Genomic DNA, 13171 nt, shown 5'->3' with positions numbered 1-13171 from the left:
TCGAGGCGCGGGCGCGGCACAGCCGGCGTCCCTTGTGTAAGAACGCGCAGTCGCGCGCGCCGATCCTGTCGGGTGGGAGGTGCGATCAGCTGCGAGCAACACAAGGAGAGCGAGATGTTCGTCCTGCAGAGGTCTATATTGTGAGTACTGAATCAGAGTGCGAAATTTTTCGCACGAACGTCGCTTCCCGGGATATCCGTCGAAAGGCCCCTGAGATTAGCGCGCCGATATACGCGCGCTTTTCATGTATTACGCGGGATCTTCGCGATCTTCATCAGCAAAAGAAAACTGACACCTCGTAACAAGAGACAAAGGGCCGCCGAGTTTAACCCAACTCTCTTCGCAATCCCGCAATGCGGTGCTGAAAATAGGAGCGCCCCAGCAACCAACCGGCGATCGATACCGGGTAGCGAAGCCAGGTTACTGACGCGCCGAGGCGAGCGGTTATTGAGAGACAAACTCCTCTGTCCAGGTGTTCTTCGGGTTTGTTCCCGTTCTCTATCTCTCTCTTCGTTCTGGTCTTTGCCCGTGACCTTGATTATTGTCCCGAAGGATTCGTTTCTTCCGCAATGTTCTTTGCTCGCTACCTCGATAAGGTTTCACAGTGATCATCCGGTGTTTCGGAAAGTCTAATGCTCCTCTCCCGATTAGATAAATGATTTTTATCTCGCTTAATTTATCTCTTAAAAATCTCTATCTTGGATTAATTATCGAGAAGGTTCGGTGTAGATCTTGATAATTTGTAATAAAGTGTTTTTTAAATTCTGAATTACGCGTGTATGATTGTTAATTAGTACTTTTTGACTGCGCAGATAAAAGTTAACGTAGATAAGTAAATCTTATCATATTTGCCGTACCGTTTCACCCGATTACCGCGTCACCGAAAGTATTAATGTTGCGCAATAAGGCTTTTTCCTCTACTATACAACTGCACTGCAATTTTTTTCACAATATTTATCGAAGTTTTCTGAATAGAATTGAATATAAATCAATATTCTATCGCGAAATTGATGTCGGCGGAAATAACGGATTAACATGGATAATCTCGTGACGTAAAGTCAAGGTAAAAATGGTTATTGCCCATGTTCCGGAAGCACCAGGGGCGTATAGTGACACATGATGTGACACATTCATTCGTGAAATTGTAGAAAAAGAAAGAAATAAAAAAACGCTTCCAGTTAAATGTTCAATCAAAACGATAATCGACTCGAAAATTGATCATACGTTCAAAAAAATACCATGTTTTTAAAATTCGATAGCGGAACTCGTGAGCCTGAAAAAGCAATTTAGCAAATAATAAATTGTTGATTTATTTTTCAGTTTAATAGTGAATATAAATAACAACATATAAATATTTGCATTCGTCTATTTTTCATCTGTTTATTATAAAATCATCGAAGAGGTGATTAGTATAATTTCTACATTAAACGTGATGCAAAAAATAATTTTCGATTGTGGATAATCGCGGCGATATATCGAGAAACCGAATGATTCAGAGAAACAGTTTATTTTTGACTTAGAAATAAAGAATACATAAATATCTATAAGTAATGAATACATAAATACCTATTTTTTAGATGTTTACTATAAAATCGTCGAAAGTGAACGACGTAATTTATACAGTATATATTTTGGTTTGGTAAAAAATAGTTTGTTAATTAATTTTTTATTTAAATAATTGTAATGCATTTATTTAAATTAATGAATGCATAAATATTTTTATATCTACTTATTTCAACTTATGTTTACTGTTCTACTAGTCATTGCGATTATCTGACATTCATCGATAATTATGCATAATAATCGAAAGAGACGTAATTATAGATAAGTTTTTATCGTCTACGTTAATGACTTTCAACAAATTTAAACAGTAAATATAGTACAAATAAAGAGAATAGATAAAAATATCATCGATTCTATTGATTTATCATATTTTATTTTGTATATATATACATATATATTACTATTAAAATATTTTATCTCAAAACGTTTATGCGCTCTTATATATTTATTATATAACATTCTTTGCTTATATTCTTATATGAGTCTATTCTTAAAACCTGACTCATTTTGCATAAGTAGGATAGTTCCATGATTATCGAGAAAAGAAGAATATAAGTATACGATCTCGAATATCTTTGTTTCGTTGAAAGAGAGAGAGCGAGTCATCTTTCTTTCTCACTAATTATCATTTCGGGCGCGCAATTGTTTGATACATACCATTGAAATTATCTATGAGTGGTTTCAAGATAATCGATAATAGGAACGATATACGGGCATACAATCGCATCGTCGTAAAGCATTTGACAGATGCGCTCAGTTACCCTATCGCGCCGCTCGATCCAGTTTACGATACTTAATGTGCTGGGTTTCTACATCCGCGGCTCGTGAGATGTACTTAATCGATTATTTGCGCAAATTATTCGAACGTCGCTTCCTGGTAATACAACAATTTTGCGATCTATGCACGTACCGCCTCGTTTTGTAAGTGATGTGACACGTTTTTAATGCGCAAGTTGAATATTAGATATAATTTCGAAAATCGTGTCATTTATTTAAGAACGAGTTTATTTATCGCTAAAGAAAACTCTGCATACATAATAGACTTTTCGCGGATATAAGCGTCATTTAGTTCTTGCTAATCTGTACGCGAAAGCATTTAAAATTTGCATCTTATTGCAACTTATGTTTTAGTTTGGGGAAAACAATATTTGCCCTGACAGTTATACTGAACGCTCAAATTCAAAGGAACTTTTTTGCTTTTTATTGGTTTTTTTTTGACAATTACTGATATTACATTTTTTTTTAAGGTTTACGTAAAACTTTCTGATAATAAACGATTCGCACAAACACGATGATCATTTTAATTAGAAGTTCATAAACCTAAAGTTATTAGTAACATAATCTGCTCAGGTTAAAACGTAAACGTTCTTGACATGCAAATTGATGCAAAAAACATTACCGCTATGATGTCATAGTCGATCGATCAGAGCTATAAGAAAAGAGACAAGAAACATAGTATATAAGAATCGTATTTCAACGCGAACTTCAACGTGAAACTTTGATTACGTCACGCTGTCTTATATCATTGGGGTTTGTCAGATATTTATAGAATCCATTAAGTTGAGAGAAGAGTTACGTAATTATTAATATCGGTGAGAGAATTATTTTACATACGTACGTAAAGAAAGAGTCGAGCAAACTTATTTCGAGCATGCCTTGTATAGTTAATGAGTTTTTTATTCTGCACACACTATATACAATCGCGACATAGTTTCGGTCGTTTGTTGACAATGAGGAAACGACGATGAAATCTACTTTACGTCGGAGGGCTACGTGAGCATTGCCATTAATCATAACATCGGAACTACACTCTCTCTGATTATAATAACAATGCGGGGCCAGCATAGTCGTAATGCTTAGTCTCCTTCTATACATTATGATGTAATTATATTCGCAAATTTGAAGAAGGAATTTGTCATCAAGCCCGTTTTAAACGATCTTTAATTTGGGACAAAACTTTTAGAATTATGATCTTTTTTTCCATTTTGTATTTATAATTGTATATAATATAGAAAAAATACTTGAAGAATACACATGTACATAAAATACATATCAGGACATACATATATATTAGAATATTTGGCACATAAAATTGATAAAGTTCTATCTTGAATTTTGTTGCAAATTTATAGATCGTATATAAAGCGATCTATAAAAAAAATTCACGACAGAATCCTTTATTCATGACAAAAATATTTGAAAAATCAGAATATATATACAAAATTAATAACAATATATAAATATATATAAAGATGCATGACACACACACACACGTATAAAATAATAAATAGAATTTTTGTGAATACACTATCACATAAATTAGAACTCATCTGAAATGAACTTTACGATGTAATATTGAAGGGGAAAACGTCTGCATGTTTAAAAGCACAAACGTTCATTATGGACGCGCTGCTTTAATTTAAAGCAACGCATGTTTCGCGAAGAATTCAGGCGCTAAATGCGGCGTGGCTAATATAAGCCTAATATGCCATGACCATCATATCTCCGAGTTATGGCTAAAAGAGATACATATAAGTTGAGGCGGATTTCGCACGGTCATTTCTTTAAAGCTGGCTTTACGCCACGGTAATAATAATAGCGTAACCTGCTTTGGTTTTCGAGGTGATGTCAGATAATTTCGTGAGTGTAAGATGCTTGTCGCGGGTCAGTATTTCAAGATTTAAAGCGAGATGATATCGTTCTTCAATCGCTCCGGAACTATTTTATTTTATTTGTATTGTAATTTTTTATTTTTATTTGTAATTTTATTTTAATATTATGGAAACATTTTTTTAAGATATAAAGATATTGTTTTTCACGGGCGTAGCGCAGTACGGAAGATCGTTTTATCTCATTTGATCTTAAAATCTCTTAAGTATATGTTATTTTAAGAATTATGTTCTCTTCGTAGAAAAAACTTGCACAAAACTTGGAGTTATCATCTATTTTACTTGCAATTTCATTGATCGCAGTCTGGCAAGGTTCAATTTTAATATTCGATAAATTCTTATCTAATCATTATCCTCGTTTATCGGACAATTATCGATTTTATTATCAATTTTGCCATTAGCAGTAAAGAGGAAATCATAGTATACAAATACTACGCCAAATGTGACTATAATTTTTACAATTTTTTAATTTGTATTTAATACTATTTTCTAAAAAATTGAAGTTGAAAAGTATAAAGTTACCTACACTTATATAACACTAATTAATATTAATATAAAAATGTATGTGTATGCATATATATTAATATAAGATCTCTATTGAGATAACATTTTTGGAGCACATTTTAAACATGTATGAAACCTATCTCTCTTTTGCCAGCAAGAGGTTAATGAGAGCAGATATGCGCAAAGTGATACGTGATAAGAGCGACTCATTTGCAATTCCTAACGAGTTTCAACGCTCCGACCATTTCCTAAATTTTATCAAATTGCATATCATTTATCGGTCATCCTCTGATATAAATAATTCGAGAGTGAAATGGATATTATGTTTGTCTCTCTCGCACGAAGCTATCATTTTTTCTTTGGCCGATTCTCACGCTGTTCATATTTCGTGAATGACTCACCGATTACATCGTCATTAATTATAGTAGATGGTCGACAGTAGATTTTAATGCGCGCGACGGACGTCAGGTGTGGTTTTGTCGACAATAAAAAAAAAAAAGCAAAAAAAATTCTTTCCGCGAGACATAAATAAATGCGCAGTTTAATGCAGCCGTGGAATTCCGGGTATAATTTTTCGCGCGTATGTGTGCCAGATCGGCCAGTGGCAGAAATTGCGGTGGATCATGGACGCGAGCCCTCCCGCCTACGCATATCGCCGTGAAGGACGGCGTTCAACAAAGGGACATCCACGAGATCTCGGGAGATGTGGTACCGATAAATATGGTAAAGGGAATCGGACATCTCAGAGATCCCCGACTTAACAAGGTACTTTGTATTTATAAAATTTTCTCCAGCGACTCTACGATTTCTCAAAAGTATAAATATTTCATGACACAATGACACAGGGCTTAGCATTCACCTTGAAAGAGAGGATAGCTCTGGGAATACACGGACTGCAACCCCCCAGATTTAAGACGCAGGAGGAACAGCTGGCGCTATGTAAAGCTTCAGTCATGAAGTACACGGAGGATTTGAACCGATATCTGTATCTCGTGGAGCTTCAAGTGAGAAAGCGCTTCTCTTTTCGTCGCGTTTAAAATCTTGATTGCGATCTTAATTTTTCTCACGGTATGATTTTCAGGAGAGGAACGAGAGATTATTTTTCCGTCTGTTGAGTGAAAACATTGAACAGATGATGCCAATTGTCTATACGCCCACTGTTGGTCTGGCTTGCCAAAAGTTTGGTGTGATCTATCGCAGACCTCGCGGCCTCTTCATTACTATATATGATAAGGGTCATATCTACGAGATCTTGAATAACTGGTTAGTATAGAAGAAAATAGCCTGCCACAAAAATCTTGTATGTGTACTCTAGTTGTATTTGCATATTCGTGAAAAAGGACGATAGCGTTTAATAATATTCGCGCTTGTCCCTCTTTTAATAAATTACACGATTGATGAAGAAATGACCGTGAGAGTTGAAAGAGAACGTGGTTTTGGTCGGAGATACGCAACGTAGAATTTAAACGAAAGTGCGCGTCTGCGTTTGTGTTTGCTAAAAATAGAATCCCACGCGACATGTACAACGCGCGCGTTATCTTTATGTTATAATGTATGGCAAGTAAAAATGATTATTTTACGCATATAGTGGCATCTTAATATCTATTCCTAGTTAGCGTCTATCTCTTTGACCATTTTCTATATTTACGACGATATCTGTCACATCGCTAGGCCGGAGCAAGCGGTGCGAGCCATTTGCGTGACAGACGGTGAGCGGATTTTGGGTCTCGGCGACCTCGGGGCATGCGGCATGGGTATCCCTGTCGGAAAATTAGCACTTTACACAGCTTTGGCTGGCATTAAACCACACCAATGCCTACCGATCACTATTGACGTGGGCACTAATAACGAACAGCTGAGGAACGATCCTCATTACATCGGTCTCAACAAGCCTAGGAGTCAAGGTGCCGAGTATGACGAATTGATCGATGAATTTATGGCTGCCTGCGTGCGAAAGTACGGACAAAACGTTCTTATTCAAGTAAGCTAACGTACGCAGCGATACATATGTAATACACATGTGAATCCGATATGATAATAATTTCTCATCACATGTTTCAGTTTGAAGACTTCGGCAACCACAACGCCTTCCGTTTCTTAGACAAATACAGAAACAAGTACTGTACGTTCAATGATGATATACAAGGTACGGCTGCGGTTGCGGTAGCTGGAATCCTGGCATCAAAGAGAATAACTAAGAAGAGGATGGCGGATAATAAATTTGTCTTCCTGGGAGCCGGAGAGGTAGATTCTCGAGACGGTGTAATAACCGTATATCTCGACAGTAATAAATAATCACACGTTCCAGCGGAGAAAATCGCGTTGTAATAATATTTATTCTACTCGGCTGTAGGCGGCTATCGGAATAGCTGATCTCTGCGTGAAAGCGATGGAGGCTGACGGTTGCACTCAACAGCAAGCGCGTGATAATATCTGGATGATGGACATCGATGGATTGCTCGTAAAGAATCGGCCCGAGGGTAATCTGGAAGGCCACAAGATCTGGTACGCGAAGGATTACAAAGTGATGAAAACGTTGCTCGAAGTCGTGAAGGCGGTCAAGCCTACCGTCTTGATAGGTAAATAACACTCTTTTCAAGTTACCTCCCTGAGTATACAGAATTAAAATGTTTCGCGCAGGCGCTTCGGCAGCGGCAGGGGCCTTCACTCCCGAGGTTCTCAAAGAGATGGCGAAGAATAACGAGAGGCCGTTAATCTTTGCTCTGAGTAATCCAACCAGCAAAGCTGAATGTACGGCGCAGCAGGCGTACGATCATACCGATGTATGTGAATACAACCCATGTTTAAATCGCACGCGAATAAAGTTGTACCGATAATTCCGCTTGCTTTAAACCATCTCGTTGAATCTGTCTACGTTTTTTTTAGGGTAGATGCATATTCTCCTCCGGCTCGCCATTTGGTGAAGTAAAATACAACGGGAAGACATACAAGCCTGGACAAGGCAATAACGCATACATCTTTCCCGGTATCGCTTTGGGCGTTATCGGCACCGGAGTGCATCACATCACCGAGGATCTTTTCTTAATCTCCGCACAGGTTGTTGCCGATCACGTGAAAAACGAGGATCTCGAAAGGGGTAGTTTGTATCCGCCGTTGAATACTATCCGGGAATGCTCTATCGACATCGCGATTAAGATAGCCGATTACGCTTATGCCAAAGGTTGGTACCGTTGTAATCGTGGGATCGAAAAATACTGCTAGTCTCGTTATTTGATTTGAATATTATCTGTTGCTGCCGTTAATACAGGTGGTTTGGCGAGCGAATATCCGGAACCGAAAGACAAGCGACAATTTATCATAAATAAGATGTACGATGCCAACTATGACAGTCCACTGCCAAATTTATACGAGTGGCCGGGTGATTATGCCAAGCCTCGCATGTTACCGGAAAAGTAAGTACAACGAATGGCTTTGAATCACGATGATGAGATATATCGTTTTCACAAGCTGTAGGATCGAAAAAGTAGTCAGATATATCAAAGTTAGTCGTAGCAAATAGCGTCGCAGCGACTCTGTAGACAGTCTGAACGAGTAGGACTAATAGTAAGTCCAATCGCAGTGAACTAGAACCTTTAGAAGATTAATTAAAAATCTTTATTTTGATATAACAAACTTTGCACGTTGCTTTCTTATTTTTTCTTTTGCATTTTCTACATTATCATAATGCTTGATAAAATAAACGAAATCGCTTTTCTGGCCATTCTCCTTTTAGAAATTAATGTGTATGAATGTTATTTCGTAGAATAATACTTGCAAACACAAAATGATAAAATTGATATTCGATCTTGAGCTTGTGTTCTTGATAGCAATTTATTTTCAGGCACGAAAGAGTAATGCTAATTCCTTTAATGTTACTGAACAAAAATTCATTAAGCTTGGACATCTTATTTTATAATCGCCGCTTCATTCATATAATGTTCCATTCATTCCCTTGCTATCTAGTGTTGCCTTTCTTCGTTTCGTTCGTTTTCACGATAAATCTCGTTGAAAACTGCTGAAACTTAATTAATCTTTTTCCAGAGAGACAATAGAAATCCGCCACGATTTAAAACATCTGTAGTGAATTTCATCGGCCGGGAGTATAAAGTTGGAGGCTATCATTATTGTCTTTAAAAAATATCGATGTTTCCTCGACTTATAACCAATGTCACTCACGGCATATGCAAATCTGCAAAATGGCTTGCAAATCATTTTAATTATAAGAGAAATTATTTATTTGCACGAAGTACTAATATAGTACACGGCGGCATGATTGCTGACATTCAATATCTGACAGCGTTACTTATATTGCAATAAGCTAACAATGCAGCATCTTCATGTTTTCCTCTTCGTCTGTGTATCAGTATTAAAAAAAAAGATAATGAGTACTTTTGTAGGGACAATGGTTGAAAGTATATTAATTAAGGAAAGTTTATACTATATAGACGCATTTTATAAAAAAAAACATTGTATTGTCTTACGTGTTTTTCAATGTCGGAGACATGTATGTAAAAATGTATTTCAGATGATATATAGTTAATGGTTCCTTTTATCAAAACCAACGATAATTAGACTCTAGAATTTTTCTGTCACGCGAGCTCTATTAAAAATCTAATCGCGCGCGCGATCGTAGAATATTAAAAATATATAATATATTTAGGTTTCCTGATTTAGGACGATGATTATCTAGAAGAGATATGAGAATATCCTAAATCCTTGTCTTCTACTTCCTCTCCCGAAGACTAATTATCCTCATCAAAAAGTAATCTATCTGAAAATAGGTTACCAAAACTCCAATAAAGATCGTGACATATATCTTTTGGGTCAAAAATTTTTACTTTGCGATATATATATCTCTCTTATAGATAAAAAATTATTAATATATTTTGAAGTTTTAAATAAATATGTGCATCTATATTATACCTAATATATACAAATCAAAAACAAGGTTGGTCAAAAGTCGGATTTGCTTTGTTTGATATTAATAGATTTGTGTAAACATTTATTTAGAGAACGCATATTCGAATTTCTAGTATCTGTATGAGTATAATTTTTAAAACTTAGAAATAGAATGAGATGTTGCGTAGATGAGATTAAAAATGATGACTGCAGCTTTTGATCCGTTTTGAATAATGTATTTTTGAATGCTTTATGAAGATGATATGCAATATGCGGATATAAAATAATAATATTAAAATATTAAATGATGATGTTTGCTCGAAATGTTTGTCTCTAAAGATTCTCTTGTGTGATTCAAAAACAAAAATATAGTTTCTTAATAAGAATTTCTTTTTTCTTGTAAAAGAAGATATATTGCGCTTTTATTATAGTAACAATATTTTTATTAGATTAATACTTTGCCCTAGATGTATATCATAATTATTATTATTCTGCTCGAAGTTGCATGCTATCTTATATGCAACAGTGAGATTTTACGGCCGTGATAGAACATGCTTTGTTATCTAGGAAACAATTATTAAATTTGTACACACATTCTGTAATAATATTCTTAAAGTTTATCCAAGCGATTAAAACTACGTTTCTTTTCGAAAAAATAAATTATTATATTTATTTGCAGTTTTTTATATCATTCTTATCTCTTCGTAAATAATTATTTATAAGAATATTTTATTTATAATAATATTTATTTACTCATAACGCTTGGTTAAACTTATGAAACTCTCTACTATTTTGTGTGACTAACTGTGACTTCTTTCTTAACAGATTATAACACGTTGGTGAGTCTAAACGCGAGATGACTACTTTGACATATATTTTAATTTAATTTTTTGTAGTCACAAAAGAAATAAACGTCAATATCGTTGCGAGTGGTTACATGACTATTATATGTACTCTTTAATATTAAGAAATTGCAATTTATTGATGGTATTATACTCGACGTGTTTCTTATATTTAAATAGTCTCAAGTGTGTATTTATATTTATTTAATATAATATCTAATGTAGCGATGTTGGACATCGGACGCAGCAGAATTTTATATATGCTCGAGTATATAATGTATACAACTATTCACTAACTTCGACATGGGTTGTCAAATATTCCAAAATAGATTATTTATTTTTTTTTAACTTTCATTTGTAAAATGATTACAAAACTATCTCTATAATAACATAGTACCACTATACATATTATATAGCAGACATAAAATACATCATATATACTCTTTTATTTTGTATTTGAGAGTTATAGTTAATGAATAGTTGACCTCATCCCCTCATTAGAATCATTTGATATATCATCAGAGATGATACATAAGACTACTCTCTCCTTTTCATACTTTTTTTTCAAATAATGACGTAAAATGAATAAATCATATGAAACAGTTACTTATTTCTACTAACAATCGTGCATCAAATAAGCTGCACAGAAATATCAGAAAAATTGTTATGATTATTATATATAAAGATATTGTAATATCTATATCTTTTGTATTCTGCCATGACATGCGTTCTTATATTTTATAGAAAAGAATGCTATACAAATTTATCACAAATGAAATTTTCGTCGAAAAGGTACCTATGTTCTGTGGAATGCAAGTATTTATCGACAGTATATACATAGACTTTGATTACTGCCACAAAATAAAAATTTTTGAAGTTGTGCAATTCCTACATAGGAAAATGTATTATGCTGCCATGAATAAATATCTTGAATATCACAGGAGAAAGACTCCATCAAGTCGCAAAGATATATATATTTATGAACTACTACTTAGTCTATAAATTATAATGTTATAAGATTATGAGAATAAATGTTAAATTCTGGTCGTTATTTTAATAATTATATATTTATCCTGTTGCATTCTTATTGTGTGATAAGTATATGAGAGGAAAGAGGGGCGAATATTAAAATAAACAGATATTATGCGCGTTTCTTTAATAAACAAAGTTTATAAACAAAATTCATATATATATATAAGTATAAAAATTATTTCGTTCTTTAAATATTTTCAGTTTTATGAATTTTATCTGTCAGTGAAATATTGGTTGAAGAAATATGTTATTGGTCTCAACCAACGGTTTTCATTTATTACTGCCATTTTTTACTAGATGTAATATTCAGCTCACAAGAGAAATTCTAGTACTTAAAATATATTTTCAAATATATATTTTTATTTGCTTTCTTCTTGTAATAATTTAGTAAATTTTTTCATAAGTTATTCTACATATCAGTTCACATTAGTGACTACCGAATTAAAACCATTTAGGCACTATCATCCGAGATATTTGGATCAAAGTCTGGGTCATCTTCATCATCATCTTCTAGATCTAAGTCATCTAGATTTTGGAACAAACTCTCATCTACTTTTACGGCATCACCTATATAATAAAAATTACATAGAATGTTTTTGAAATAAGAAATAGATTTATCTTCACAAAGGAATAAAGCTTGTCAAACTATTTTACCGTCATCTAAGAATTTAAGATCTGATTGATCCAATGTTTTATCAGTCATAAACAATTCTCTTCCTGTTAATTTCTTTCCCTCACGCTCTGCTAATTCTTTTCGTTTCGTATAACCCATTTCCTCGTCAAACTTCTCCTTCCAGCTCAGGAAAGATTCCACAGTTACACGAGTTCCCTCAAACCGTTTCTACAAGGCAAAAGACATTATTTAGACTTTATTACAATTGATCTATTTAGATATTTCTATCTCAAATATTTTACCCTCTCTGCTTCCTCTTCCTCTCTCTGTTTTTTTGCAGCAGTCTCTTCTCTCCTCACTTTTATTTTGTCCCACTGTACATTAAGCCATTCTTGAGCTGCGCTAACTAATGTAAATACCATTACCATACCAAGATTCTCATTCATTTGTTCCACCAGATGTGCCTTTAATTTCTCATCACCATCCTCAAAATTTTCCTGCTCCGTGATTGATATAAGCAGCGGTTCATCTGGATACTTTGATGTATATGTAAATTCTAACCGACAACTGAGACCATTATCAGTTTCTGTTTCGTATTCTTCCGTTTTAATCGGAATAGCAAACGTATAAAATGGTTCTGTCACTAAAACTGTAAAAGAAAGAAAGTTCAGATGCACGCATTTGAAATATTTGCAATAAATAATCCTTATCGAAAATTAAATTATCATTATATCTGTTTTTTAATTGAGCATATTCAGAGGTTATATGGTAGAATTTATCGTGGTACATACTTTCCAATTCCCCACAATAAATTGATTCCAAGGCTTCGATCTCATTGCGTTGCTCATCCTTATAATCCATGATTAATAAAATAAGTACAATCTCTAAAATATATAATTTGCTTCTTAAACTTTTGTTTAATAAACTTCAAGCAACTATCAAGCAACAAACTGTCATGTCCAGCTGTTGCACCCGCGTGCGTTATGAGAGGATGCAGACAGTCGATATTAAAACAGTCGATTATCGATAATCGAAGAGAGAATGAATGA

At 34.4% G+C, this 13171-nt stretch overlaps 2 protein-coding genes across 4 annotated transcripts; one reads left to right on the top strand and one right to left on the bottom strand.

Annotated features, from left to right (window-relative positions):
- LOC115234253 (NADP-dependent malic enzyme-like) lies at positions 1-11524 on the top strand. Of its 3 annotated transcripts, none has more exons than XM_029805148.1 (11): positions 1-140; positions 5330-5501; positions 5582-5740; positions 5818-5999; positions 6408-6717; positions 6798-6980; positions 7090-7315; positions 7377-7519; positions 7623-7917; positions 8005-8149; positions 8778-11520. In XM_029805148.1, the coding sequence occupies exons 1-11, from the start codon at positions 115-117 to the stop codon at positions 8815-8817; spliced, it is 1881 nt and encodes a 626-aa protein (XP_029661008.1). In that variant the 5' UTR covers positions 1-114; the 3' UTR covers positions 8818-11520. The 3 variants fall into 3 exon arrangements, with proteins under 3 accessions (XP_029661008.1, XP_029660997.1, XP_029660986.1); XM_029805137.1 differs by lacking the exon at positions 1-140 and adding an exon at positions 2315-2484 and having other exon boundaries at positions 10461-11524; XM_029805126.1 differs by lacking the exon at positions 1-140 and adding an exon at positions 2315-2484.
- A 107-nt stretch (positions 11525-11631) lies between these two features.
- LOC115234258 (RWD domain-containing protein 1) lies at positions 11632-13171 on the bottom strand. Its single transcript, XM_029805180.1, has 4 exons — positions 12914-13171; positions 12425-12771; positions 12164-12350; positions 11632-12076 (listed from the first exon to the last, which is right to left on the bottom strand). Exons 1-4 carry the CDS (start codon positions 12981-12983, stop codon positions 11961-11963), a joined length of 720 nt encoding a protein of 239 aa, XP_029661040.1. The 5' UTR covers positions 12984-13171; the 3' UTR covers positions 11632-11960.

Source organism: Formica exsecta, unplaced genomic scaffold, assembly GCF_003651465.1.
Source record: "Formica exsecta isolate Colony F162 unplaced genomic scaffold, ASM365146v1 scaffold106, whole genome shotgun sequence".
Lineage (NCBI taxonomy): Eukaryota > Metazoa > Arthropoda > Insecta > Hymenoptera > Formicidae > Formica > Formica exsecta.
The sequence above is the reverse complement of the archived record's forward strand: the minus strand, read 5'-3'. Positions and strand labels throughout refer to the sequence as shown.